Here is a 23713-nt window from a genome sequence, read left to right on the forward strand (position 1 = left end):
TTGTATATATGTGTATTATAATTTATTTGCAAGTGCCAGTGAAATAAATAAGTATTTTTTAAAATAAACACTTCCTATGCAGACACGTATGAAGGTTTTGTCTTCAGCCCCACCTCAAAAAAAGAGTAAATTACTTGTTAATTTGAATAAGTGCCCAGAAATCCAGGACAATTTGGGATTTCATGGGGTGGGACTGCCCACTGCCGCTGCCCTTATACCCACTCCCTGAATAAATCTTTACTCTTATGTCTTAATTGTAAGTGTTAATAAACCTAATTGATTGGAACTTTTTTTTATGGAAGTATTTTGAATTGGTTGTTGACTTTCTACTCTTTTGTCGTATAGTTATGTCCCATGGAATTTAATGCTCTGATATCACTCTATATACCTGAATGCTGGGGAATTTTATTGTGGATTGCCCTAAATTGCCCCTCCCCTCTGATAATCACCTACAATTTTGGCTATGTTGACCTGTTTCTGTATCTATATTCATTATTTTATAACTGATTTAGATTATTATAAAGTTTAAAATTTTTAAACTATAATAAATTTAAATCAATTTAATATGTGTTATTTTAAAATGATTTAGGAGCACACAGGTACGATTCTTTGGAAGAGGTATTTAGAGACCTTTCTCCTAAGATAGAAAGGATGGAGAGGGGAAGTAGTCTAGTTGCCTAAAATTGTGTTTTTGGGCTTAAACTATTAGGGAAATCCTGGTCTTTCCGCGCATCTGTAATGATGGGTGCACACAGTTCTGACCTTTGAGGGAGGAGGGAGGGTTGGAAAGTTTTGCTGGGGGAGAGGTGCTAATATAGAACAAAAAAAATTCGGTTTTTATTCTTAAATTTTCCTAAGAGATAGGATTCTTTAAAACAATATTAGGGAGGGTGTATTACCACCCCCTCAATGTGTATAGATATATTCATCATCAGCTGCATTGTCTGTCTGTCTGTGTTGTGTCTGGTATGTGAATTAATTATTTTTTATTTATATTAGGCCAATGTGACAGTCTACACCCTGCCACAGACTAGTCAGCAAACTTTTCAAGGCCATGACCACAGAAGACCTTCTACAACCTGGGCATGTTGTAAAAGAAAGATGGAAAGTAGTAAGGCTCTATAGTTCTTTGTCATAGCACTAGATTAAAAAGAAAGAAATAAAATTGATTTGCAAAATGGGTTCTGTCACGAGAGTATTTCATAAAAATCTGAAGAATAATAGTTTACATATATTGCTATTAATATTAATGATAATAATAATTTATTTATGCCCTCTATGCATACATGGATATACACATAGGAGTATAGGAAATAAATGAAAAGAAAAGTACACTTCTAACGAAAAGGATGACAATAAGTAGCTCATAATACTCATAATAACTCATGAATATATAATAAATAGCTTATGATAGCTCATTAGTGCATAACACTAAAAACACTCATAAAATATAACGCATAAACACTCATAATGCATAACGCATAAATAGCTATTTTATTAAAGCAATGGTGACAAAACTATTTTCAAACACTTGGTAGTAACGAACTGTGAGTAAGGAGCGTCACGGCTCAATAGTAACCAAAACTCGAAAAACGGAATTTTGATACCAGTAGATACATCAAAAGAATCGAATTTTTATGCTTATTTCAAATATATAAATTTCATCAAGTTTAGTCTTGCCCATCAAACGCTACGAGCCTGGAAAAAATTTGCCTTATTTTCAAAAAAGGGGGAAACATCCTCTAAAAGTGATACAATATTAATGAAAATCAAACCATCATAATAAACGTATCAAAAAACTCTACTGCAGGGGTTTCAAGCTCCTATCTGCACAAATGTGGAATTTTGTATTTTTTGCCAGCAGAAAGATCACGGATGCATGTTTATTTGTTTTTTTTTCCCCATGAATAATCGTATCGATCCACTGGTCCTAGAAAATCTCGAGAGGGCTCATTAGAACGGAAATTAAAAGCTCTAGTGCCCTTTTTAAGTGACCCAAAAAATTGGAGGGCAACTAGGCCCCCTCCCACGCTCATTTTTTCCCAAAGTCACCCGATCAAAATTTTTAGATAGCCATTCTGTTCAACATAGTCGAAAATATAATAAATATGTCTTTAAGGATGACTTAATATCGCACAGTACCCAGGGGAAGGGCTGCAAGTTATGAAATTTGCCCATTGTTTACAATAAAGTATTGGTTATTGGGAAGTATACAGACGTTTTCAGGAGGGATTTTTTCTGGTGAGGGGGGGGGGGGGGTTTCGGGGGAGTGAATTACGTGAAAGGATCTTTCCATGGAGGATGTTTTCATGGGAGACGGAACATTTCTATGAAGGGGGTGCCGGATTTCCCAGCATTATTTAAAAAACGGTCAGAAATTAAACGAAAAAAACAACAGTTTTTTCAACTGAAAGTAAGGAGCAACATTAAAACATAAAACGAACAGAATTTATTACGTATATGAGGCGGTTCGCGCCCTAGTCAATACCTTGCTCTTTACGTAAAATTTTTTTTTTTTAGTACTTTCAAAAGAGCTCTTTATTCTAATTAGACAGCCTTTGTGATTCAGGGGTCATTCTTAAAGAATTCTTAAAGAATCTTGCTTTATAATTGGAAGAATGACCCTCCTACTAATATCACACTAGGTGATTGCTCAATAAAACCAGTTGATAAAATAGTATATCTTGGGCTGCCAATAGGTACCTCATTACACCACACCCGCTCCCTCCTGATCATCTCACATCTTGAACGGCGAATTTCCAGCTCCTATGCTTTGATTGTTGAATCCACTCTGAGATTTAACCGTCCACTACTGGAAAGTATTTATAACGCTACCGCTCTACCACATATATTATATGTGACCCCTTTCTGGAAATTATTGGCAAACCGTGAAAAGTCTAAAATCCGCTCTTTATTTTTCCGTTTTGCAAAGTACCTACTAAAATTGCCACCTTGGACAAAAAAAAGTTTTCTGATTCGGCGCTACAATCTAGCGGACCCAAATCTAGCTGTTGAGACACTTATTAGCTGGCAAAAAACAAAACCAGCAATTCTAAAGCACGAATGGGCAAGTTTGCTTGTTTAATCTTCCTTTTTTTTTTTATTTTTTTACTTTTTTTTTCTCCTTTCAAAAGTTGTTGTCTTTGTTGCTATTTTCGAAGAAGTTGTTGTTTCTGTTGTAATCTTTGAGTATGCTATCTTTCAGTTTCCACTTTTCGTACTATTTTGTATACTATTTAAGAAGTTGTTGCTTTTGTTGTTATTTTTTTTTCTTTAGTATATTATCGTTTTGTTTCCTCTTTTCGCATTTTTGTATACTCTGTCATTGTACATTTATTGTATACGACGGGTTTTCAATATATATTATTATATATATTATATATTGGAACAAAATTCGAACTTCAGCGTAAAGAGCGAGGTATTGACTAGGGGGCGAACCCCCTCATATACGTAATAATTTCTGTTCGTTTTTTAATGTTGCTCCTTACTTTCAGTTGAAAAAACTTGTTTGTTTTCATTTAATTTACTTCCATTAAACAATACAATTAAGGGGAAATTTTTTTCTATTTTCTCTAGATCGTCTAAGAAATCGATCGTATTGTTGATCCATTTTAAAAGTAATATTAAATATTCCGAATTTTCGTATAATATACCTATTTTTGAACCATAGTGTAATTCCAAGAATACATTTATAAAACCGGAAAAAGTTCACACGGATACGCTTTTTATCACTTTTACTAAAAACTTCAAAATGGAACGATGAAAAATCCATGAGGTGCAAACATTGAATTATAAATTATAGCAAGTGTTTGTTTATCAAAACGACCTTTCACCCTGACTAGCAGGCCATAAGTTTCCCCAGTACAGACGATAACACCAACTTCCGCTAAGCTTTAATTGTCGGGCCAAAAGGCAACCCAAGGTATTTAATGGAATTATTAAAAATATTAAGTGATCCTACCCTAATTGAATGATGCTGGAAATCACTATTATTGTTTTATTGTCTATAGGGTCTGACATCCCTTATCAGCTAGAAGAAGACTAGAAAGCTAACAAAAAAATCCAATAAAAGTTAAGTAATACAAATTGTTAAGAAAATGGAGCTAGTCAGTTTTGTATACCTCATTTATACTAGTCAATTTACTAGTCAATATACTAGTCATTTATACTAGTCAATTTTCACTCTTGTATAGGTCAATTATACTAGTCGTTTTTCAGTTTTGTTTAATCAATATTGTGTATGAGGAGTGTGGTAGTTTCCCAGGACATAATTGGAAGAAGGTATTTAAGCTCACTTGCAGCTATGAATTATCAGGGATGAATTGTTGAAATAAGCTTGTTTGAATTTAAGAGATTTTGGCAGAAATGGCAAATAATTTAAGTTCAAGCAAGAATGATCAAAGCAAAAGACAGGTCGAAATATTGCTTAATTAAACAATTGCTTAGTTGCTTAATGGCTGATAATCTGAGTTGCAGGTGAGATTAAACACGTTTGAATTATAGAATATGTCCTGGGATCCACCTAAAACCCTAAGAATAAAAAAAATAAATGGAATAATTGTTTAAAGAAAACTCAAAACACTAAAAAATATTATAAGAATTATTAAACAATTACTTAAAATCATAATTAATATTTAAAATTCTTTGAAAATTATTAAAAAAAAGTTATGTATTATTTACTATGTATAAATAATAAATAATTATTTATAGTTAGTAATTATTATTTAAATTTATAGAAAAATTATTAAAAAAAGAAGAAAGAATTCACTTTGAAAAGAAGAAAAATTTCTTTCCCTTCAATTTTGTAAGCTTTGAAGTAATTCAAAATAATTAGTGTATCTTTTGTGATGAGAACTAACCTTAAAACTCTGAATTATTTGCTTTACCAATCTTTTCAGGGAATGAAACATGAAAACTTCGTTCCAGGTACATTAATTGGGGTAGGCACAATATAAAAATCCACACCCCCTCCTCTTCATAGCATGCCCAAATAAATTCTTCAAAGTGGAATTAGTTGTCTTAGGGAAAACAGTCCCTTTCTGGAAAAAAGTTCCTGGATACTTTTTTGAAAGCAGTTAAGATTGAAAATTAATCTTCTAGAGATTCTCAGAAACAGAAAATTGAGCTCATTCCTTAATGTATTATTCATCGAGCTTTATTCAAAGTGACAAGATGGCAAACAGAGAAGCACTCAGAGTCCCACCTCTTAAAATTTCTATTGGTTGTCCTCATATTCTTATAAATTTTGGTTGGTTAAAATTACTAAGCTCCTCCTATTAAACTAGTTTTACTAGTTTCTTTCATTTACAAAGAAAATTTGTCTCGATGGCAATTGTCCCCCATAACTCTTTCCACCCAGATCAGACAAATGCACATGAATTTGTATCACGATAAATAAAAGTTCAAATAGGGATAAAATCCTTTTAATAGACAGTGATGATGATAACAGTGATAGAAATTCACAAAACTACCAGATATTTCGGTCACATATACAGTGACCGTCATCAGTCACTGTAAAAACGGATTAAAAGGATTTTATCCCTATTTGAACTTTTATTTATCGTCATGGAAAGGCAGTGTGGTCTCCGAAATTATCTACGTTGAACTTATATCAAGGTGGGTGGGGTGGTGGTGACCTGTTAAAATTGTAAGATATAGACAAAGTCTATGAATTAAGGAAATATGGAAAAAAACTATCAAAGCCCTAAGATTTAAGACCCGAATTATGCGTGCAGGCCTTCCCTTGCAATTGCCTGACCTAAACATATGCAATAATTTACTTTCAGATTTATATATATATATATATATATATATATATATATATATATATATATATATATATATATACATATATATACACACACACACACACACACACACACACACACACACACACACACACACACACACACATATATATATATATATATATATATATATATATATATATATATATATATATATATAGGTACTTATTAAAAATCCGGTAAACACGCGAGAAGTGAAGTTTGGCTAATGCTAATGAAATAAAACAAAATAGGATAACAATATTAGTTTATGAACAAATTTGGGCTATATATTTACACATGGGTAAAGCATAGCATAAATTAAATACGCAACCTAGCCGAGATACCTTTTCTATATATATATATATATATATATATATATATATATATATATATATATATATATATATATATATATATATATATATATATTTTATATATATATATATATATATATATATATATATATATATATATATATATATATATAGGTACTTATTAAAAATCCGGTAAACACGCGAGAAGTGAAGTTTGGCTAATGCTAATGAAATAAAACAAAATAGGATAACAATATAATAGTTTATGAAGAAATTGGGGCTATATATTTACACATGGGTAAAGCATAGCATAAATTAAATACGCAACCTAGCCGAGATACCTTTTCTTTTCTATATATATATATATATATATATATATATATATATATATATATATATATATATATATATATATATATATATATATATATATATATATATATATATATATATATATGTATATAGATATATATTGAAGTACATAGGCATTATGTATTTCAAAGCTGGCAAAGCCATATTCGACACTGATACAAATAAAAGCATAATAAATAAGCAGATACAAATAAATAAAAACTTTCTATATCTGAGCCTTTAAAGCCGTTTAAATAAGATTGACATTATTTGTATAGGAGACATTAATTTAAGAATATCGTTGTTTGTTGTATTTCGTTTTGCGCATTAATTGAATAATTCCTTTTCCTAGATTCGGAAAATCGGCGGAGGAGGATTTGGGGAAATCTATGAAGGTCAAGATCTCGTAACTAGGGAACATGTTGCCCTGAAGCTAGAATCGGCCAAACAACCAAAGCAGGTTTTGAAAATGGAGGTAGCAGTCTTAAAAAGGCTCCAAGGTAAATTAATGGGAGAAAAGATAGCTGTTGAATTACTTTTAGGGTTAAACTAAAGGTTCAAAGTATTACACGTGAAATCAATGCTTGTTTGGACAGGGATCCCCTCTCTAACCCTCTTTCTGTAGGTATTATTAATAATCATCCCACCACAAAGGTATCCTATAAAATAATACTCGTGAAATAATAACAGACTTTTTTTTTGTCAAAATTCCATTTCAACCCTGCCTTTTGAAGAAAAAGCTATTTTAATTCTTTAGTAATATAGGCTAGGACACACCTAGCCTTTAAAATTTAGCTAAGAAACGTTCTAGCCTATGAAGGATGACAGATTGCCCAATATTGTCCTTGTCTCCTTGTCGGCCAACCGTCTAGGACCAAACGAAACGCAAGTTGTCCCTGGCAGATGTAAGGAAAGATTTTAGGGAAATGAGAACTTCTTGGGAAGGTGTAAAGAGGGAGGCTTTAAATAGATTGTGATGGAGAAGTGTGCGTAGCTGTGTTGGCCTCGTGTGGCTTGATGCTGCAGTGAGTTAGTAGCAGTAATAGTATTAAAGCAATGTTTAAACAAATTAAAATTGAAGCGAATACTATCTTGGGTGCTTTAACATGACTCTTTTAGATATCAAACATTGCTATTACCATAGGTATTAAAAACAATACCAAGTTAAATTTAAAAGTAAAAAAAAAAAAAAAAAAAAATTGCAGAGAGCAGTGCTACAAGCAGTGAGAGGTGGAACATAGTTAAAATTAAAAAGAAAAAAAAATAAAAAAAAATCAACTAAAGGCAACCATTTAGGTCGTAGCCATATCAGATAAATGGTTACACGTAATTGAGAGAGGGTACTTTTAACGAGAAATTGTTTGTCATGAAGGTATTTTTCAGTAGTAAAGGGTTTGTAGTGCAATAAACTTTTTTGCCGTTATCAGAGGTAGGAGAACAGTGTTGCCTAAGTAAAGAGCCATGTGCGTTCAATATATTAGTTATTTATTCCCTCCCTTTTTTCATCAGCCACTTCTTATAGAAGGGACGAAATCGAAAAAACTCGAGAGGATGCTTGTTCGATTGCAAATTGAAAGCTCTAGGGCCCTTTTTAAAGGTCAAAAGTAATTGGAGGCCAACCCACCAACCTCCCATTGTCTTTTTTGAGACCTAGTCTCCCATAACCCCCATGATATTATATTAAAATTTGAGATAGCGGTTTTGTCCACAATAGGTGAACGGTCTAACAAATATACTTCCAAGGATGACATTTTCCACTCAGCTTCTGGGGCAAAAGCCGTAAATAATGCAAACCTATAAATGTTTACACTTAGGTCTTATAATGGAAAAAAGGAAGTTTGTTTGATCTGGGGTCGGCGATTGGCCGTTGATTTTCAAGGATCGTTTATTGGCTAAGGGGGTTAGGGGGTGTCACACATTTTGCTATGAGAGGGTTTTAGGCGGACTGGAAACAGACTGAAAACTCTTTATTCTTGATTACTTCGAGTTTCGGCGTCAATAAACAAAACAAAGACCAAAACATTAAAAAAAGCTTAAAAATAACAATACAATTAAAAAGGCAATAAAACGCAAAAATTAAACTCTCAGGATGTTAAATTATTCATCAATATTTACTTAAAACTATATTTTTATTAAATTAGTCAAATGTATTTATATAATACAGCATAGTATATTTGACACGAAAAAAAAACTCAGGCTATGTCCACAAAAAAAAGAGAACAACGTGCAAATACAATTAAAAGATTCAATTTAAACTTTTAAACAATACGATAAAAACAAGAAAAAAGACCAGAAAGAAACACTAATACAAACAAACAAATTCATCATGTAACATCCTCACGACGGGTCACGCCCACACGAATTAACCGCGCCAGATTCACAATACTGATTTATCAACCATGTCCCAAAAAATTTTTCCAAAACATTTTTCCCGACAATTTAAATACGTCATTAAAAATTATGTATTTAAAATATTTAGGGAAAGGCATGGGTTATCAAGTTGAAACTCTGAGGGAGGTTGAGGGGGGGGGGGGGGAGCAAATGGACGTTGAATTGTGGCTTGGGGAGAGAGCTTAGAACTGAAATAAAGACAGAATATGTATCTAGGTTATCAAATTACCATATCTGTAATATCTCAGCAACAGCTCGAGGGATGGAGTTTCAAGTAGTCTTGGAGAAGAAAAGGGGAAGGGCAAGGGACCTTCAAGCTATGTGTTGGGGAGAGGGGCTAAATATATTTGTCTCCAGTAAGTCTAGACGTTTTCGACTATAATCTGCTATGGGACTTAGAATCTATTAACGGTTAAGTAGTGAGGCACATCAGAAGACACAATCTTTTGCAAGGTTATCGAAATGCCATATTTGCAGTATTTTGAAATTTGCCTCTTTAGATCGGACTTTCAGGCACTTTTTTGGGGGGAGGGGCCATGAGAATATTGAATTTTTCATAGAGGAGGAGAGAAGGACTAGAATATATTTGCGCGAAGTAGCGATGTACATCGAAAGAATTGCTATAGGTCCAGTTTAACAAAATAAAGTGTCCGTAATATTTCAAGAACGGCTTAGCAGATCGATTTGGAACTTTCAGGGAATATTGGGGGGCTAGGGGTGTCAGGTGGGCCTTAGATTTTAAATTGAGGGGAAGGGGTAGAGGTATATATATATATATATATATATATATATATATATATATATATATATATATTGACATTATAGGTGTTCATGGTATTAAACTGGCACGTCTGTGATATCTCAGTAACGGCTTGGGAATGCAGTTGAAGCTTTTAGGTAGTGTGTGTGGGAGAAAGAGCGGAGGGGCCTGGGGACTTCATATTTTGTGTTGGGGCGGGGAGTTCTGACGAAAGTTCTGACAAAAACTTTTATTGATGTAGCTACTGGTTTTTATTTTATCTTGTTCATAATTTTTTTTTTCTAAAGTTCAGTAGGATCTCCAAAAATTCAAGTTTTTCTCCAAAAACGTTTGTCACTTGGTTTATCGTTAAAGGCAAAGAACATGTTTGCCGTTTTCTTGGGTGTGGACGCAACGATCGTTTCAACTATGTGGTGATGCAACTTCAAGGAAAGAATCTGGCAGAGCTTAGGCGAGCCCAACCTCGTGGTGCTTTCTCGCTTTCCACAACTCTTCGTTTGGGGTTTCAAATTTTGAGAGCTATTGAGTCCATTCATGAAGTGGGGTTTTTACATAGAGATGTCAAGGTAAGAGAACATATTTGATGGTAATTTTCTTCTTAAGTCTTCCCAAATTTGACTGAATTTAATTTTTGTTATTTACAATAAGCGTAGATCTGTACAATGCGTCATGTTTAAGCGCATGCGTATTCAGGATAAAATAGGCCAAAAGTTAACAAAAATGTGTACTACCACGTTTTTGAAGACTGTACAAATATGCAGGGATTGGAGACTTCGCCGCAGCGGAATCTGTACCTACATTAACACAAGAAGGTTCTGAACCATGCGGCTATCTTCCAGCGCAACCAATTGAGAAAACTCAGTAATGGCTTGATGCTAATTTTTACGTAATTCCCGTAATTTGTAGAATTTAGTTTATTAGAATACTTATTGACAAAGCAACTAGTTTAAACTAAACTTAAAGTATAAGTGAAATATAGATGGCGCTAATCTTTGATGAATAAAACAGTTCCTTTTTTTCGATAACTGCTGCCCCAAGGGTTAGGGGCTCAAGCTAAGCCAACAGCCTACGTTCTAAATATTTCGTAAATGTATTCTAATAGAAAATTTTATTCAACAGCTCTCTAGCTAGCCATAAGAACATTTTCACGCATTAAGTTACACTAACATCTCCTATGCATACATTGTAAGTCATCTACATGTAAAGTTCGCAAAAAAAAAAAAAATGATGATAAAAAAAAAACCTGTTGGGACTGTGCCCTTTTTCTTTTTTACATAAACGTCCCTTTTACATAGATTTTTCTGTAGTCTGATTATAATTTTCAAGTTAAATTCTCGTTGTCAAGGCAAAAATTTTGCAAGAGAAAATTTTGCTTTGTATTACTCTTCCGTATGAGTCATCGCACAGGCGAGCTAAACCTTAGCCCATTGTTTCCAAATTTATGGGCAATGTAAATTCAATTCTGGGGTTTGACACATTGGATTGACCCGCGTCACACTAGGCCACGCCCGAGGGGACCCTTTCTTTTAATTTGCTCATACATTTTTTTCATGTTCATGTTATTCGAGTTCATGTTGAGAGTTATTATATAGAGCGTCGGTGTTGACATTGGAGACTAAAAGTGAGCTATTTTCTTCGACTGTATGAGATTATTTTCCCCCGAACTTTGGCAGGGTTAGGAAAAAAGTTTTGAGACTTATTGTCATTGTGGTATGGGCAGAAGGGTCTGTTCCCCCTCAAAAGAGATATTTATGGAGGTATTAGTGGTGGCAAAGAGCGTAACACCTCGGGAAAACTAGTGTGGCTCTCAACCCCCCCTCCAAACGTAGTATATTTTTCAAACCCACACTGGTTGCAATATCAGTGCGAGAAGAACTTGCAGAACTCTTGAGATCGCTCGACTACGATACCATTCTCTAACAAAAGCCAGTAGTGGCATTGATTCGACACTGCCACATATGCTGGCACCGCCAGGTTACTCCGGTGATGTTAGAGATCTACAAGACCTATTTAAGATAACTGGTTGAGATGAACAATTTTGATTGCCTTTTTGAGTTAAGGATGTCGAACAAAGGTGCTAAAAAAGGAAACAAGGTTGAGGCTAATTTTTTTAACGTTTGAATAATTTGAGTTGGAGTGAGAGAAATTCCCTTTAATAATCGGCCTGGGGGGCTCGATGAATTTTCGAAAATCTATAGTTATACTTACGAGGAGGGGATCCCTCCACCTCCACCTACTATATTTTTTTTATAGAAAAAAATGGCTAGAATGTGAAAAGAACTGTTTATTTTAGCCCAAAATTTGTTTCATTTGACCTTACATTTGGCTTTTTTTTCTCCCTTAAATTTTAGGCTTTGCGACCCCATATCCCTTAAACAGGGTTAATTTTACTTTGTAGCTGTTTCAGTAACTAACGAATATCATTGTTATCACGAAGTAGAGAAATCACAGTAAAAAAAGATGCTATTAGACCAATACACAATAATAATACACTATAGTAATTGACAGTCAAATGTTCTGCCTTGATGTCAACCAATCAATGAACCTTTTATTTTTAAATAAATGACCAAAGAAACAATTATGTGCATTCATATATAGTTTATTATGCAAAGCAGCTAGGGTGGCGTGTAAGCCTGAAATTTCCAATATATGCCCTTATTTGATCTTACCTAATCTCGTCTAGTAAGTAAGCTAAAGCTTAAGAGGATGTAATTAGAACATCCCCAATTAGTAAACAGTAGGCTAGATTTAATTGCTTTGCACTTTTGCCTCACAAGTAAACCTTTTGCTAGGCTACGTTCGAGTGTACAAGACATCATGACCAGGCTTGCACTTGCCAAACTATAGTGAATTATATAGACTACATAGATACAAGCTCTGTCTAAACGAGTCAATATTCTAGGTCTTGCTCCTGGGTTGCACGATTCTGATGTCGAACTGCCATGAAGTATAGAAACTTTATGCATATCTGTTGACTTAATGTAAATACTGAGGAAGATCACTCTGTCTTCCCATCATACAAAACAGGAGGAGATAATGTTTTTATATTGAATATGAAGTCAGGTTTATGTCAGATCTACTTGCAAGTATTTATATCGAACATCATGAAAATTGGTCACTTAGTTCGTATTTTCTTGAGCATTTGTTTTGGGGATGTTTCAGTTTAAAGTTAGGGTGAAGATAAACTTAACGATTTTTTAAACCGCCTAAACACTTATGATAGAAACCCTCCCAAAAGATGTTAAAATACCATGTCTAAGTATGTTGATTATGCGTAGTATAGATAAGCTTGTTTTTACAGTTAAAAAAAAAACTACGCAAAATAATAAATAGACCCACACTCACTTATTCAGAAGAGAGCCCTGAGAAATATTTACGGTCGGGGCAAAGCACCTTACAATCTCCTCCTCAAGGAATTCTGCCTCCCTACCTTGGCAGCCTGATGTCTTACTCTTTGCACTAATTTCGGGAATAATCTGCGTCGTAACTTACGGTTTCAATGTATGCTCTCAGCCCCTTGTTGCCCACTGAAGCCCCTTTTACCTCGACTAAAAGCACAAAAAATCTGGGGTCTTAAGTCCTGTTAAGGCGAGAACTGAGCATTACAGAAAGAGCTCTGTTCCACCGTTTATTGAAATCATAAATAAATGAAATGTGTCATGTATATTGTTCATGTGTCATCGCTGCATGTTTTTATAATGTACTTATGTTTTCTTTTCTTTTTTATGCAATATAGGCTACCTGACAAAAAGCAACAAGTTCAGCAGTTTTGACGTTGTGAGAGGTTGTTTGTTAATTAAGTATCATTCATTCGTTAAATTTATCCATCCTTTACAGGTTAAAAGGGGTGTGATAATACTTTATGTGGCTCGAGTGCTTAGTATTTGTTCCGGGCCATATATTAAAACAGAATCGGATTGTTTCAAACGCATAATTTTTGAAAATGGTTACTCAATTTCTCTCATTAATTTCGTAATCGCTCAAAGATCGAACAGACATTCCCTTAAAGCCGTAAGTCCCATGGCTGTAGATGATTTTAATAAAACCGTTGGAGCACAAAATTGATAATTAAAAATGATTGAATATAGAATAACATAAAATTAGAAGCCAATCAAAATGAACCTGCTTCCAAAAGATATACGATATTAGCAGCACAAAGGCCAAATATTGCAATAAGGGGCTGCTCTTTATTTTAATCAATTCAAGTGGTATGAAGGAATAACTTTTGTTTTGTCAGTCTTGGCTGAACCATGTGAGGTAAGGAAGCTGAAGCTCTTTCAAAATTTACATTATGATTTTAGTTTTAAAATTTATTTCATTGATGAGATTCTTCGAGTAAGTTTTTTTTTCTATTTTCTTTATATTGTACTTCGCTGGTGATGGCTGTTGCATATATAGCCGACATATCTGCTTACTTTGTATTCACTGTTTTGCTCATTGTTTTCACATATCCTCGTTTATTCTTCTTGTTTTGTGGAGTTAATCAATTGACGTGACTAATTACAAGCTATTGACATTTTAAAAAACCTTAAAAAAAAAAAAAATGTATTTATCCAAAAAAAACTTGATGAGAAAAGATTTAGCGGTGGCGAAAGCCCTAAGAACAAAGCCTATGGGCTTTGTTGTCTGTTGGGTTTAATTCTACCAGTATCTCACATTGCCAGCGTACTTGAAATTTGGTGGGTTTTTCACCTTGCTAAAACCAGTTAGGACAGGTCACAAAGAAACAGAAAGATACATTGTTAAAAATTTTGCATGCTTAAAAAATCATACACAATAAATAAAATAAATTATTTCTTTAATAATTTAATCTTAAATCAACATTACTAATCTGAGCAATTTGTATAATGAGGCTTTTCATGGGAACGCCAACAAAGGAATATAATATATATATATATATATATATATATATATATATATATATATATATATATATATATATATATATATATATATATATATATATATATATATATATATATATATATTTTTTTTTTTTTTTATATATATATATATATATATATATATATATATATATATATATATATATATATATATATATATATATATATATATATATATATATGTATATATATATATATACATATTGCTGTTAATATCTTTGATAAAAATATATTATCTTTCTTGGCTCCTAATTTGATATGTTTCCTTATAATTACACATTTAAATTTTGTAGCCCTCAAATTTTGCCATGGGACGTTTACCTCATACATCACGTCGAGTGTATATGCTCGACTTTGGCTTAGCCCGCCAGTACACCACAGCATCGGGTGATGTTCGACCACCTCGTCCTGCCGCTGGTTTTCGTGGCACTGTTCGATATGCCTCAATAAATGCCCATAGGAACAAGGAAATGGGAAGGCATGATGACCTATGGTCGCTATTTTATATGCTTGTAGAGTTTGTGAATGGGCAATTACCTTGGCGGAAGATAAAAGATAAGGAACAAGTTGGGTTGATGAAAGAGCGATATGATCATCGACTTTTGTTGAAGCATCTGCCTTCTGATTTTCGACAGTTTTTAGAGCACGTCCAGTCCCTGCAATACTCTGAAAAGCCGGATTATAATATGCTTGCCGGCGTCTTTGAACGTTGTATGAAGAGGAGAGGCGTTAAAGGTGAGGTTTTATTTTAGTTTAATTTGATTTTATTTTTTAGTTTAATTTAATGAGGTTTTATTTAGTTTTATTTTAGGTCTTATTATAGTTTAATAGTATGGTTCACCATGCCAGTATCATTTATGTGCTTAGTACAATTGTTTGTCACCGAGTTTTTCGGAACATAAATGCCATTAAAGATTAGGAAAATTGCTACCATGAAACGCTGTGATTAAGAGACACAATAATTTTACGCTTGCTATCTCCCAGGGTTAGAAAACACAAAATTAGGTGATATATAATTTATTTATTCAGCTAGGTGGGGTGAAGCACATAGGGGAGGTAGTGGGCAGGCCAGGATTTACGAATAGGCCCAATGGGCCCGGACCTAGGGGCGCAAAAAATTACTGAGGGATTCTTTTTTCTTAGCAAAAACTTGACTGTTGTGATTTTTTGTCGAAGTGCCAGGCCCACTTTGCTGCTGCGCTATAAGTGTCAGATGTCTCCTAAGAATGACAGCTGAGAGCTTGGTATCATCTCTCTCTTGTATTAATTTGGCTAATCACTCATCATTTGCCTTCTGTTCAGGGCTTCCACTATCCCCGAAAATCTTTGGGCCTCAAAAATAGCTTGGGCCTAGGGGTGCCAAAACGCTTGGGCCCAGGGGTGCCAAAGATTTAAATCCGGCCCTGGATGATGAAAAAGGAAGCTTGTAAGTTTTGCCTAGGTTGGGAAGGTATGGATAATGCCGTTCTAGTTGATCACTTTATGAGAAAATAGTGCTAGGTATTAGTCATATCTTTAGTCTCTTGTTATGCATCCCCTTTAAAACCTATTTTATAGAGATGAGGTAAACTTTAAGAATGCGCCATTGATCTTGAGATGTGGCATTGAGTCCTTACCGGTGGTCCTGATCTCCGTTTCATGGCCCTTCAGCCAGAAACCTCTCTCAGATGCGGGATGATAAGCAACATAAATAATTTCTGAGACCACACTGCCTAATCATCATAAAACATAAAATCGCGAAGAAAACGAGGACAATTAACAGCCAGTGAAAAAATTATGCAAATATTTCGGTCAAGACCTCCGCTTGACCCTTCTCAGTACAGAATAAAGCTAATAAAAGTATAAAAAACCAAACCTTAAAATAAAACACCAAACTAAAATTGGACGACCTTTTCTCAGTAATGGTGAAAGGGTAGCTGAATAAAAAAACACAAGTCTAAATGGCATTTCACAATTTCATTTTACGTAAATCACTCTTAAAGGCCAATCGCTTTCCAGTTAGATTATTATCGGAGATTTTATTTGATTGCACAATATAATTTTTTGGATGTATGTTGGTTTTTTATATTTTTATTAGTTTTATTCTCCACTGAGGACGGTCAAGCGGAGGTCTTGACCGAAATATTTGCATAATTTTTCAATTTTTTCACTGGCTATTAGTTGTCCTTGTTTTCTTCACGATTTTATGTTTTATGATGATAAGCAACATTGCCTTACCTGTGTTTCTTTTACGAATAAAAAAGAACGTAGGTATTTATCTGCTGATGACGGTTATTGTAAATGCGATAGAAATATCTGAAACTTTTTGTTATTGTTTTTCCCTGTCTAAGAAAAGGATTTATTCATATTTGACTGTTAATTGTACGTATAAATAAGAGATATATCAATGAACTAGAAATAAGCCTAATAACTAAGTATATTACTAAACTGAATAAAGAAAATGAGTTGATTAAAGTTAACAAAACAAGTAAAACCAAAAAGATTAAGAAAAACCACAAATAGTAACTAAACACTAAACCAAAAACTAAATAAGGGTAATAAAGTAACTAAGTAGTAACTAAACACTAAACCTGAAATTAAATAATTGTAATAAGATAATTAAACCTAAGTAGTGACTAGGACACTAACTGAAGCTTAGCTTTTAGCTGTCAATGTGCTGAGAGGATTAAAATCTCCCTGCATCATCTCCCCTTTGTAGAAATAGGAGTAAACTTTGAAGTATAGGAGTAAACTTTCTGCATTAGTGTCTGGGTCAGGGTATGATTGAACAATTTAATTTTATTACTTATTTTATGGGTTAAAGTGATGACCCCTGTTTTCATATTTAAGCTTGTTCCTTCATCAAAAATGTGAATTGTAGTTACATATGAACGATAGTATGTCGAAAGACAAAAATATTTGTTTGTAGTTTTCCTCAAATGGAGGAATAAAACTTCCATGAAAGTTCGTACCTAAGTCGTTGCTGACGCTGCAATGATTGTGCATTGACGTTGGTCATACTTTTAAATAGTTTGTCTTTTCAAAAAGTCGTAATCTTATGTCTGAATCATATACCAAAGTTCACCGAGACTCGCATGGCTGTGTAGAATTTGGTAGAGATAGCATTGTGTCTTCTAACTCTAAAGACTATGTACTCCCCATGTGTTCCCTTTGACAATATGGAAAAAGAACTCTATGACGCTCGTACAATATCCTCAAGTACCCACAAAGGTGCCTGTTAACATGAATATCCCAATCTTGTTCAATCAAATTCTCCCTTCTCATAAATTCTACTCTACCACTAGCCACATACACAATTCAAAAGTCGATGTATTTTACCCACTTCCCCTTGTCAAGTCAAAATGGTATTCCCAATAACAAAGCTATCCTCCTTCCCCATTGAAACTACATACAGCCCTCCCGCCATGTAAGGGCTCCAGCAGTTTTGTTAGCACAAGTTTAACTGAATCTTTAGAGTTCAATGGTCCCTACCCTACTGACATTTTACAAAATACTAAATTGTCAAATTCAAAAATCGATTCATCTTCTACCTGCTATTGCCAAACTTTGTCTTTGCGCTATTGGCTACATCTACTACTCCTACTACAACTGTTATGACTTCGTCTACTATTAAGGCTAAGGATATTAAGGTGAAACTTTCAGGGAATACTTAGGGGGATGTTGAACTAAATCAAAACTCGCTATGAGTATGACTTTTGTCAAAAAGGTGTACCAGCAACATCTCAGGAACGGCTTAGTGCAGTAAGTTGAAACTTTCAGGGTACTAGTATGAACTATATGCTTACTGCTGGAAAACTTTTAAATAGACTTCACGTTCATCATTTCCTTGCAAAAATTAGTGCCTCTTTTTGTTAAATCGTTGTCAATATGTTAAATACCAAAATATAACTTTCTACCATTATTTTTTTCACGTACCATAAGGAGTCTCACTAGACGCGCGCCTGTTCCTTGATATGATTGCAAGTAGCAGGGGAACTCTATTTTATATATGCAGATATATTGATCATATGACCAACTATAAGCCAAGCTTCTCGGGCTTAGTAATCGCTTTAGGTTTGTAATAGTTTTTTTTTTTAGTATTAATAAAATGATTGATTCATTGATATGTCTAACTAATAAAAATTCCAGATGTTTGTTCTAGAAGTATGTGAAGTAGAATTATGTCTGATATATCTGTTCCAGAAGTTCGTAAGAAAAATATAAAAAAGTGCGTATTTGAGATTCTTGATTGCATTTCAAGTGAAGTTGGGGTCAGTTTTTTTAGTTTTCTTATAATTTAGCTAGGGAGACAGTGACGATTTCACTTGCTGCCTTTCTTTATACTCTTTCTAATTGTAAAAATGGTTTCCGTCCACTTTGGCACTTAAAGGGGCCTCAAAACAGGGCCTCTTTTCTCGCACAGAAAAGAATCTGTCACCGCACAGAATCTGTCACCGAACATAATCTGTCACCGCACAGAAAACAAACCATTAATAGAAATGGGTTTAAAAGGGGTAAAATATATAATATTTGTTTATAAATCAATTATTCGAAAGAAATGTATTTCAAAGGCACTGATTTATAACAATTTAAGGTACTGTTCTGTTAGCTGTAAAACACGCAAGAAAGCCACTTGAGAGAAGCAAAGATCATTAGGCATTACCTGGTGTTTTCTTGTATAAACAAGGGGTTTCTGACTCCGGGAACTATACTTAAACTTTTTTTTTTTGTTTTTTTTTGGGGGGGGGGAAAATGTACCTAGGTCAGGTTAGTTTCCGTATTTAGTATATGCTATGCTTTACCCCCAACCTCCCTAATGTGTAAATATATAGCCAAAATTTGTTTCTGAACTATTATATTTTTATCCTATTTTGTTTTATATCGTAAGCATTAGCCAAACTTCACTTTTCGCGTGTTTTACAGCTAATAGAACAGTACCCAACTAATTTCACAAAAATTTGTATTTGTAAATATTAACTTAAAATGTCTAACGTTTTTCTGACATCTGTAGAAACGGTCGCGTTTTCTGCGAGATAAACTTTGCAGTGCCTAGCAATAGCAAACGGAAAAGGTTTGCGAAAAGTTACATTGCTTTAAATCTTCTCTTTTTTATTCAGTTTTATATACTTTTTAAGTTTTGATAATTTAATTTTCTTTTGTGTATGCTTCTCAGTTGAAACATTCTGTAATTTAGCTTCTTTTCCATAATGTTTGTAGAAAGAAGGCAATCGGTTGGTTTTCGTTAAATTTTCGCTTTGCAATTGCTATGCTACGGCAAAGTTTATTGCGCAGAAAACGTGCCCTTAAATACAGACGTTAGGAAAACGTTTGGGAATAACTTTTGTAAATTCAGATGCTTATTGAGTTAGGTTGTATTCGTTTGGAATCAATCAAGGCCTTTGAAATATATTACTGTAAAGGAATGAATTTAATACTTGAATTGTGAATTTTTAAATAATTTTTTAACTTTACATAATAGTCTGTAAACTAGGCAAGGTAATAAGTTGCATTTAAGGGTCGCAACAAGGGCTCAAAATGTATATTCTCCCGGAAGAGATTGTTATATTTGGAAAGATTACAAAGAAAACGCGTCAAGTTATGCATTATGATTTTATTTTTAGTAATTTTTTGACGATTGTTGTATTTTATAGATTTCTGTCAATTTATTACACGATTTCACCAATTTTGACAACCATTTTGACAACCAACCTGCCATCTTTCTTGTTTTGTGTTATTAAATTCGTCGAATATTTCATAGTTTTTATCTTAGGGCTTTTAATTTTACTGACCTTTGTTATTCGCATTTTATCAATTTATTTTATTATTGTATTTCTTAAAATATTTGCATTGTGTCAGTTCTGACGATAAATGCATGATAAACAATGGTCACTAGTGAGTCACTTTGAGAATAAAACATAACTTTCTCTAGCTTTTGATTCTAAACATTTTTAAAATAATTTCTTAGACCTCTCTATGGTCAAATTTTTTTTTTGCGTAACATTTTTTAATCGCAAAAAATAGTTTTTTGGATTTTAAAATAACTCATAAATGCTCTTATTTTGTAGACTCCGATCCTTTTGATTGGGAAAAGATTAATCAGGATCCATCCACTGTAACGACATCGACAATGTCTACAGCACAACCAAGCAAGGGAAATGCCCAACTAGGTGCTACCCAGATTATCAGTGAGCAGATGAATGACGACCATGTAGCCATCACCGCACAAGATAATCAAAACGAGGAAAAGGGAACAGGAACATCCCCAATGGAAGTAGCTTTACCTGTTCAACTGATTGAGGAATTGACACCGCAGAAGACTGCTAGTCCATCAAAAACTCAACCACCAGCGTTGGGTAAGATTATATTTACAGGTTGCTTTCAAATACCCCATAGATCGACTTTTATATTTCGAATTCGAGTCTTGTAAGTATTCGAGTGTGTATTCGAGTCTTGAAGCTTGTAAGTGGTTCGGGTTTTTGTTAAGTAGGTTGTGTTTTGTTGCGGTTTATATGTTTTGTTTTTATGGATTTATTTTGAGTCTCAGAGCAAAGGCTGTGTAAAAATGTGGTTTTAAATTACAACTTTTAACCAGAGAACTGTAGGAAACTAATCTCTCTTTTCCTTTTTGCGCCTTATAAGTCAAAAATTTTATCGACTAAATATCTGCTAAGTATGTCAACGTATTGAATAGATAGGTTTCTTTGGTTTTGGGGTCAAGAGGATTTTGGGGTCGAGTAATTATGAAAAGTATCATAAATAAGAGTAGGTCGTTTTAAACCTCTTAACTTCTTCGCTTGCAGGCAATGGTTCACTTAGCGCAGATATTGATCTCCTGATTCTCTACCTTTGGTCGGGAATCAATGTTGGGATGTTAAAATTTTGATTTGCACCAAACAAAGCTCTAAAAATGTACTTTCCGGAATAAAATGTACTACCGTTAAACTTTTGGCGCCTGTCACGCTTCGCACAATACGCGCATCTTCCTTTGAACGGTACTCTCTCAGGGTGGCGAATGCGGTCCACCAGTTTTGCGGTACTTTTTAAAATGGAACACATGAGTCTTGCTGTTTTGGACCACAAATCCGCTGGGCTCAAAATGTAGTTTCCCTATAAGCAATTTTTGAATTTGGAAAGAGTTTAAAAAAAAGACATTAAGGGATGTATTCACTTTGATAGTAGCTAAATTATGTGGAAACGTAAATGTTTACCAAAAATCTTCCTGAATGAAATTTTATTAAACTGTTTAAGGTTGCAGAGCCGTAGTTGCAATTGTTTCCCATCTCCATGGGCCTACCTCACACATAAAATATTCATGACCTGGTCATAAGCAACATATAAATAATTAGGAGAGTACACCACTACGTATTGAAGTATTGCCAGTGGGTCGAATGTGAAGTATACTTCAAAAGGCCTACCTAGACGATGGAATTGAATGAGACTCGTTTTTAGAGTTTTAAATTTGATACCAAATTTCTAAAACGAATAGTTGAAAAGGGAAGTTCGCACAAAGTCCCTTCAGATCACAAAAGAAGAGAGAGAGATAAGCTGTGAGGCGTCAGTATTTTTACAACCATGAATAGTGGGAGTCCTAATCCCGACAATCAAGAAAAATCACTGTATTTTGTTGCAAATGTACTAAAGCTATGCCAGTGCGGCAGAATTGCACTGAATTTCCGACTTAAACAAAAAGCTGGACAGACTTACAGGTCGAAGGATAATGTACTGAATCTGGTACAATTGTACCACCCGTCGCAACACTGCCGGAGGTGCAATACGTAGTCGAGGGCAAATCATCTGACGTTTCTCATATTTTCCTCCTGATTTCTCCAGGTACTCATTTGGAGCTGGGTTGATCCTGGATGAGCTCACGGAGTCATGCCGCTGACCCCGTTCCAAACCAAATCACCAAACCAAGAACTTCAAAATGCATCAAAAATTTGTTTGTATGCATTTATGTTACATTTTACAAGCCGGACAAAATTTGGGGGGGGGGAGGGGTTCAAACCTGGTACCCCCCCCCTCTGGATACGACCTTGGGTTCAGTCATGTTTTTCCGAAGAGCATATTAATATTTTTTTTTTTGAAAATTCGAGGCCCAACCAAAATGGTTAGCATTTGAATGGAGTAGAAAGATGTTATAAGAAAAGTTTTAAAGAAAGTGGAAATTTCATGCGAGGGAATATTGAGTGAAATTCTGAATAGTGGATAGGGCGTCAGTAGAGCGTGCGCAGCTTTGTTGGCAGATGACGTGATGACTTGGTCACTTGGATGACTTGATGCTTCAATGAGATGTGAATAGTAGTGTTTGTGGGAAGCCGAAAGCAATCAAGTCGTAAGTCTAATGTGTTTTTGCTTCTGAACACCTAGCGAAGTCTAGTTTTCATCCCATAATTGGCAGATTTTCAATTTTTAAGCTACTCCAACGTGCATCTTATTTCCCATTCCAGTGCTTAACTATTCTAAAGAAATAAAAATAACTTAAAGTTAAATATAAAGTACTGACATATTATGGCATTCTTTAATGACACATTTAAACCAAAAGTGATTTGTAACAATTTGATCCTGGAAATATGATATAAGTTCTAATTGTGTACATATATGTTTATATGTGTATCCTATGCCATGGAAACATATTTTTAAAACAAAACTTAACCAAAATCCATGTTCATGTGTAATTTTTCATATATTGGAGAAGCCCCCCCTTATTAGCTGCATATTCGGTTATATTAGAAGCGTACAATTAATATTGAATGCACTCCTGCCCCCCAAAATAACAATAAAATAATTTTTAATATTACTCTAGAAAGACCTCGTTAAATATATATTGATTTTTTTTTTCTTTTTCTGAAAGTACTCCTACATAAAAAAATCATAATAAAGAAAAATGAAAAAAATATGAACTTACCAAGAATAGTATGACTAGAATATTAATAAGAGGTACAATTTGTATATTCATTTGTCCGGTTCTAGGCGTCTACCCCCCCCCCCCGGAAAATATCCACCACCCACTGTGGAAAATACTCCCGTGGAAAATATCCCCCCCCCTCCCGCGGAGAATAAGGCTTTCCAAATTTGAGATTTATATTTGAGTTTTATTTTTTTTAATTCCTTAGGGGAAAGGGATTTTGGTACTTGTGTATTATGCGCCACTCACGCAAGTTTACGCTGTGTAAAATTCGAGAACACACCGGTTTTTTGTTATTTTTTTCAGCTTAGCGCGAGACA

The 23713-nt window shown here is 34.1% G+C and overlaps 1 protein-coding gene across 3 annotated transcripts in view; it reads left to right on the plus strand.

Annotated features, from left to right (window-relative positions):
- Nucleotides 1–981: 981 nt before the first annotated feature.
- Asator (tau-tubulin kinase asator) overlaps nucleotides 982–23713 on the plus strand; it is a 141884-nt gene continuing 119152 nt past the window's right edge. For all 3 annotated transcript variants that reach the window (XM_089086895.1, XM_089087049.1, XM_089086974.1), the window contains exons 1-5: nucleotides 982–1111; nucleotides 6807–6954; nucleotides 9960–10171; nucleotides 14803–15244; nucleotides 20554–20841. In XM_089086895.1, the coding sequence (XP_088943021.1) occupies nucleotides 1055–1111; nucleotides 6807–6954; nucleotides 9960–10171; nucleotides 14803–15244; nucleotides 20554–20841 (1147 nt within the window). In that variant the 5' untranslated portion in view covers nucleotides 982–1054. The remainder of the gene's footprint in view (nucleotides 1112–6806; nucleotides 6955–9959; nucleotides 10172–14802; nucleotides 15245–20553; nucleotides 20842–23713) is intronic.

This window comes from Artemia sp. Qi Xiang Cuo, chromosome 1 (assembly GCF_049724085.1).
Source record: "Artemia sp. Qi Xiang Cuo chromosome 1, ASM4972408v1, whole genome shotgun sequence".
Classification (NCBI taxonomy): domain Eukaryota; kingdom Metazoa; phylum Arthropoda; class Branchiopoda; order Anostraca; family Artemiidae; genus Artemia; species Artemia sp. Qi Xiang Cuo.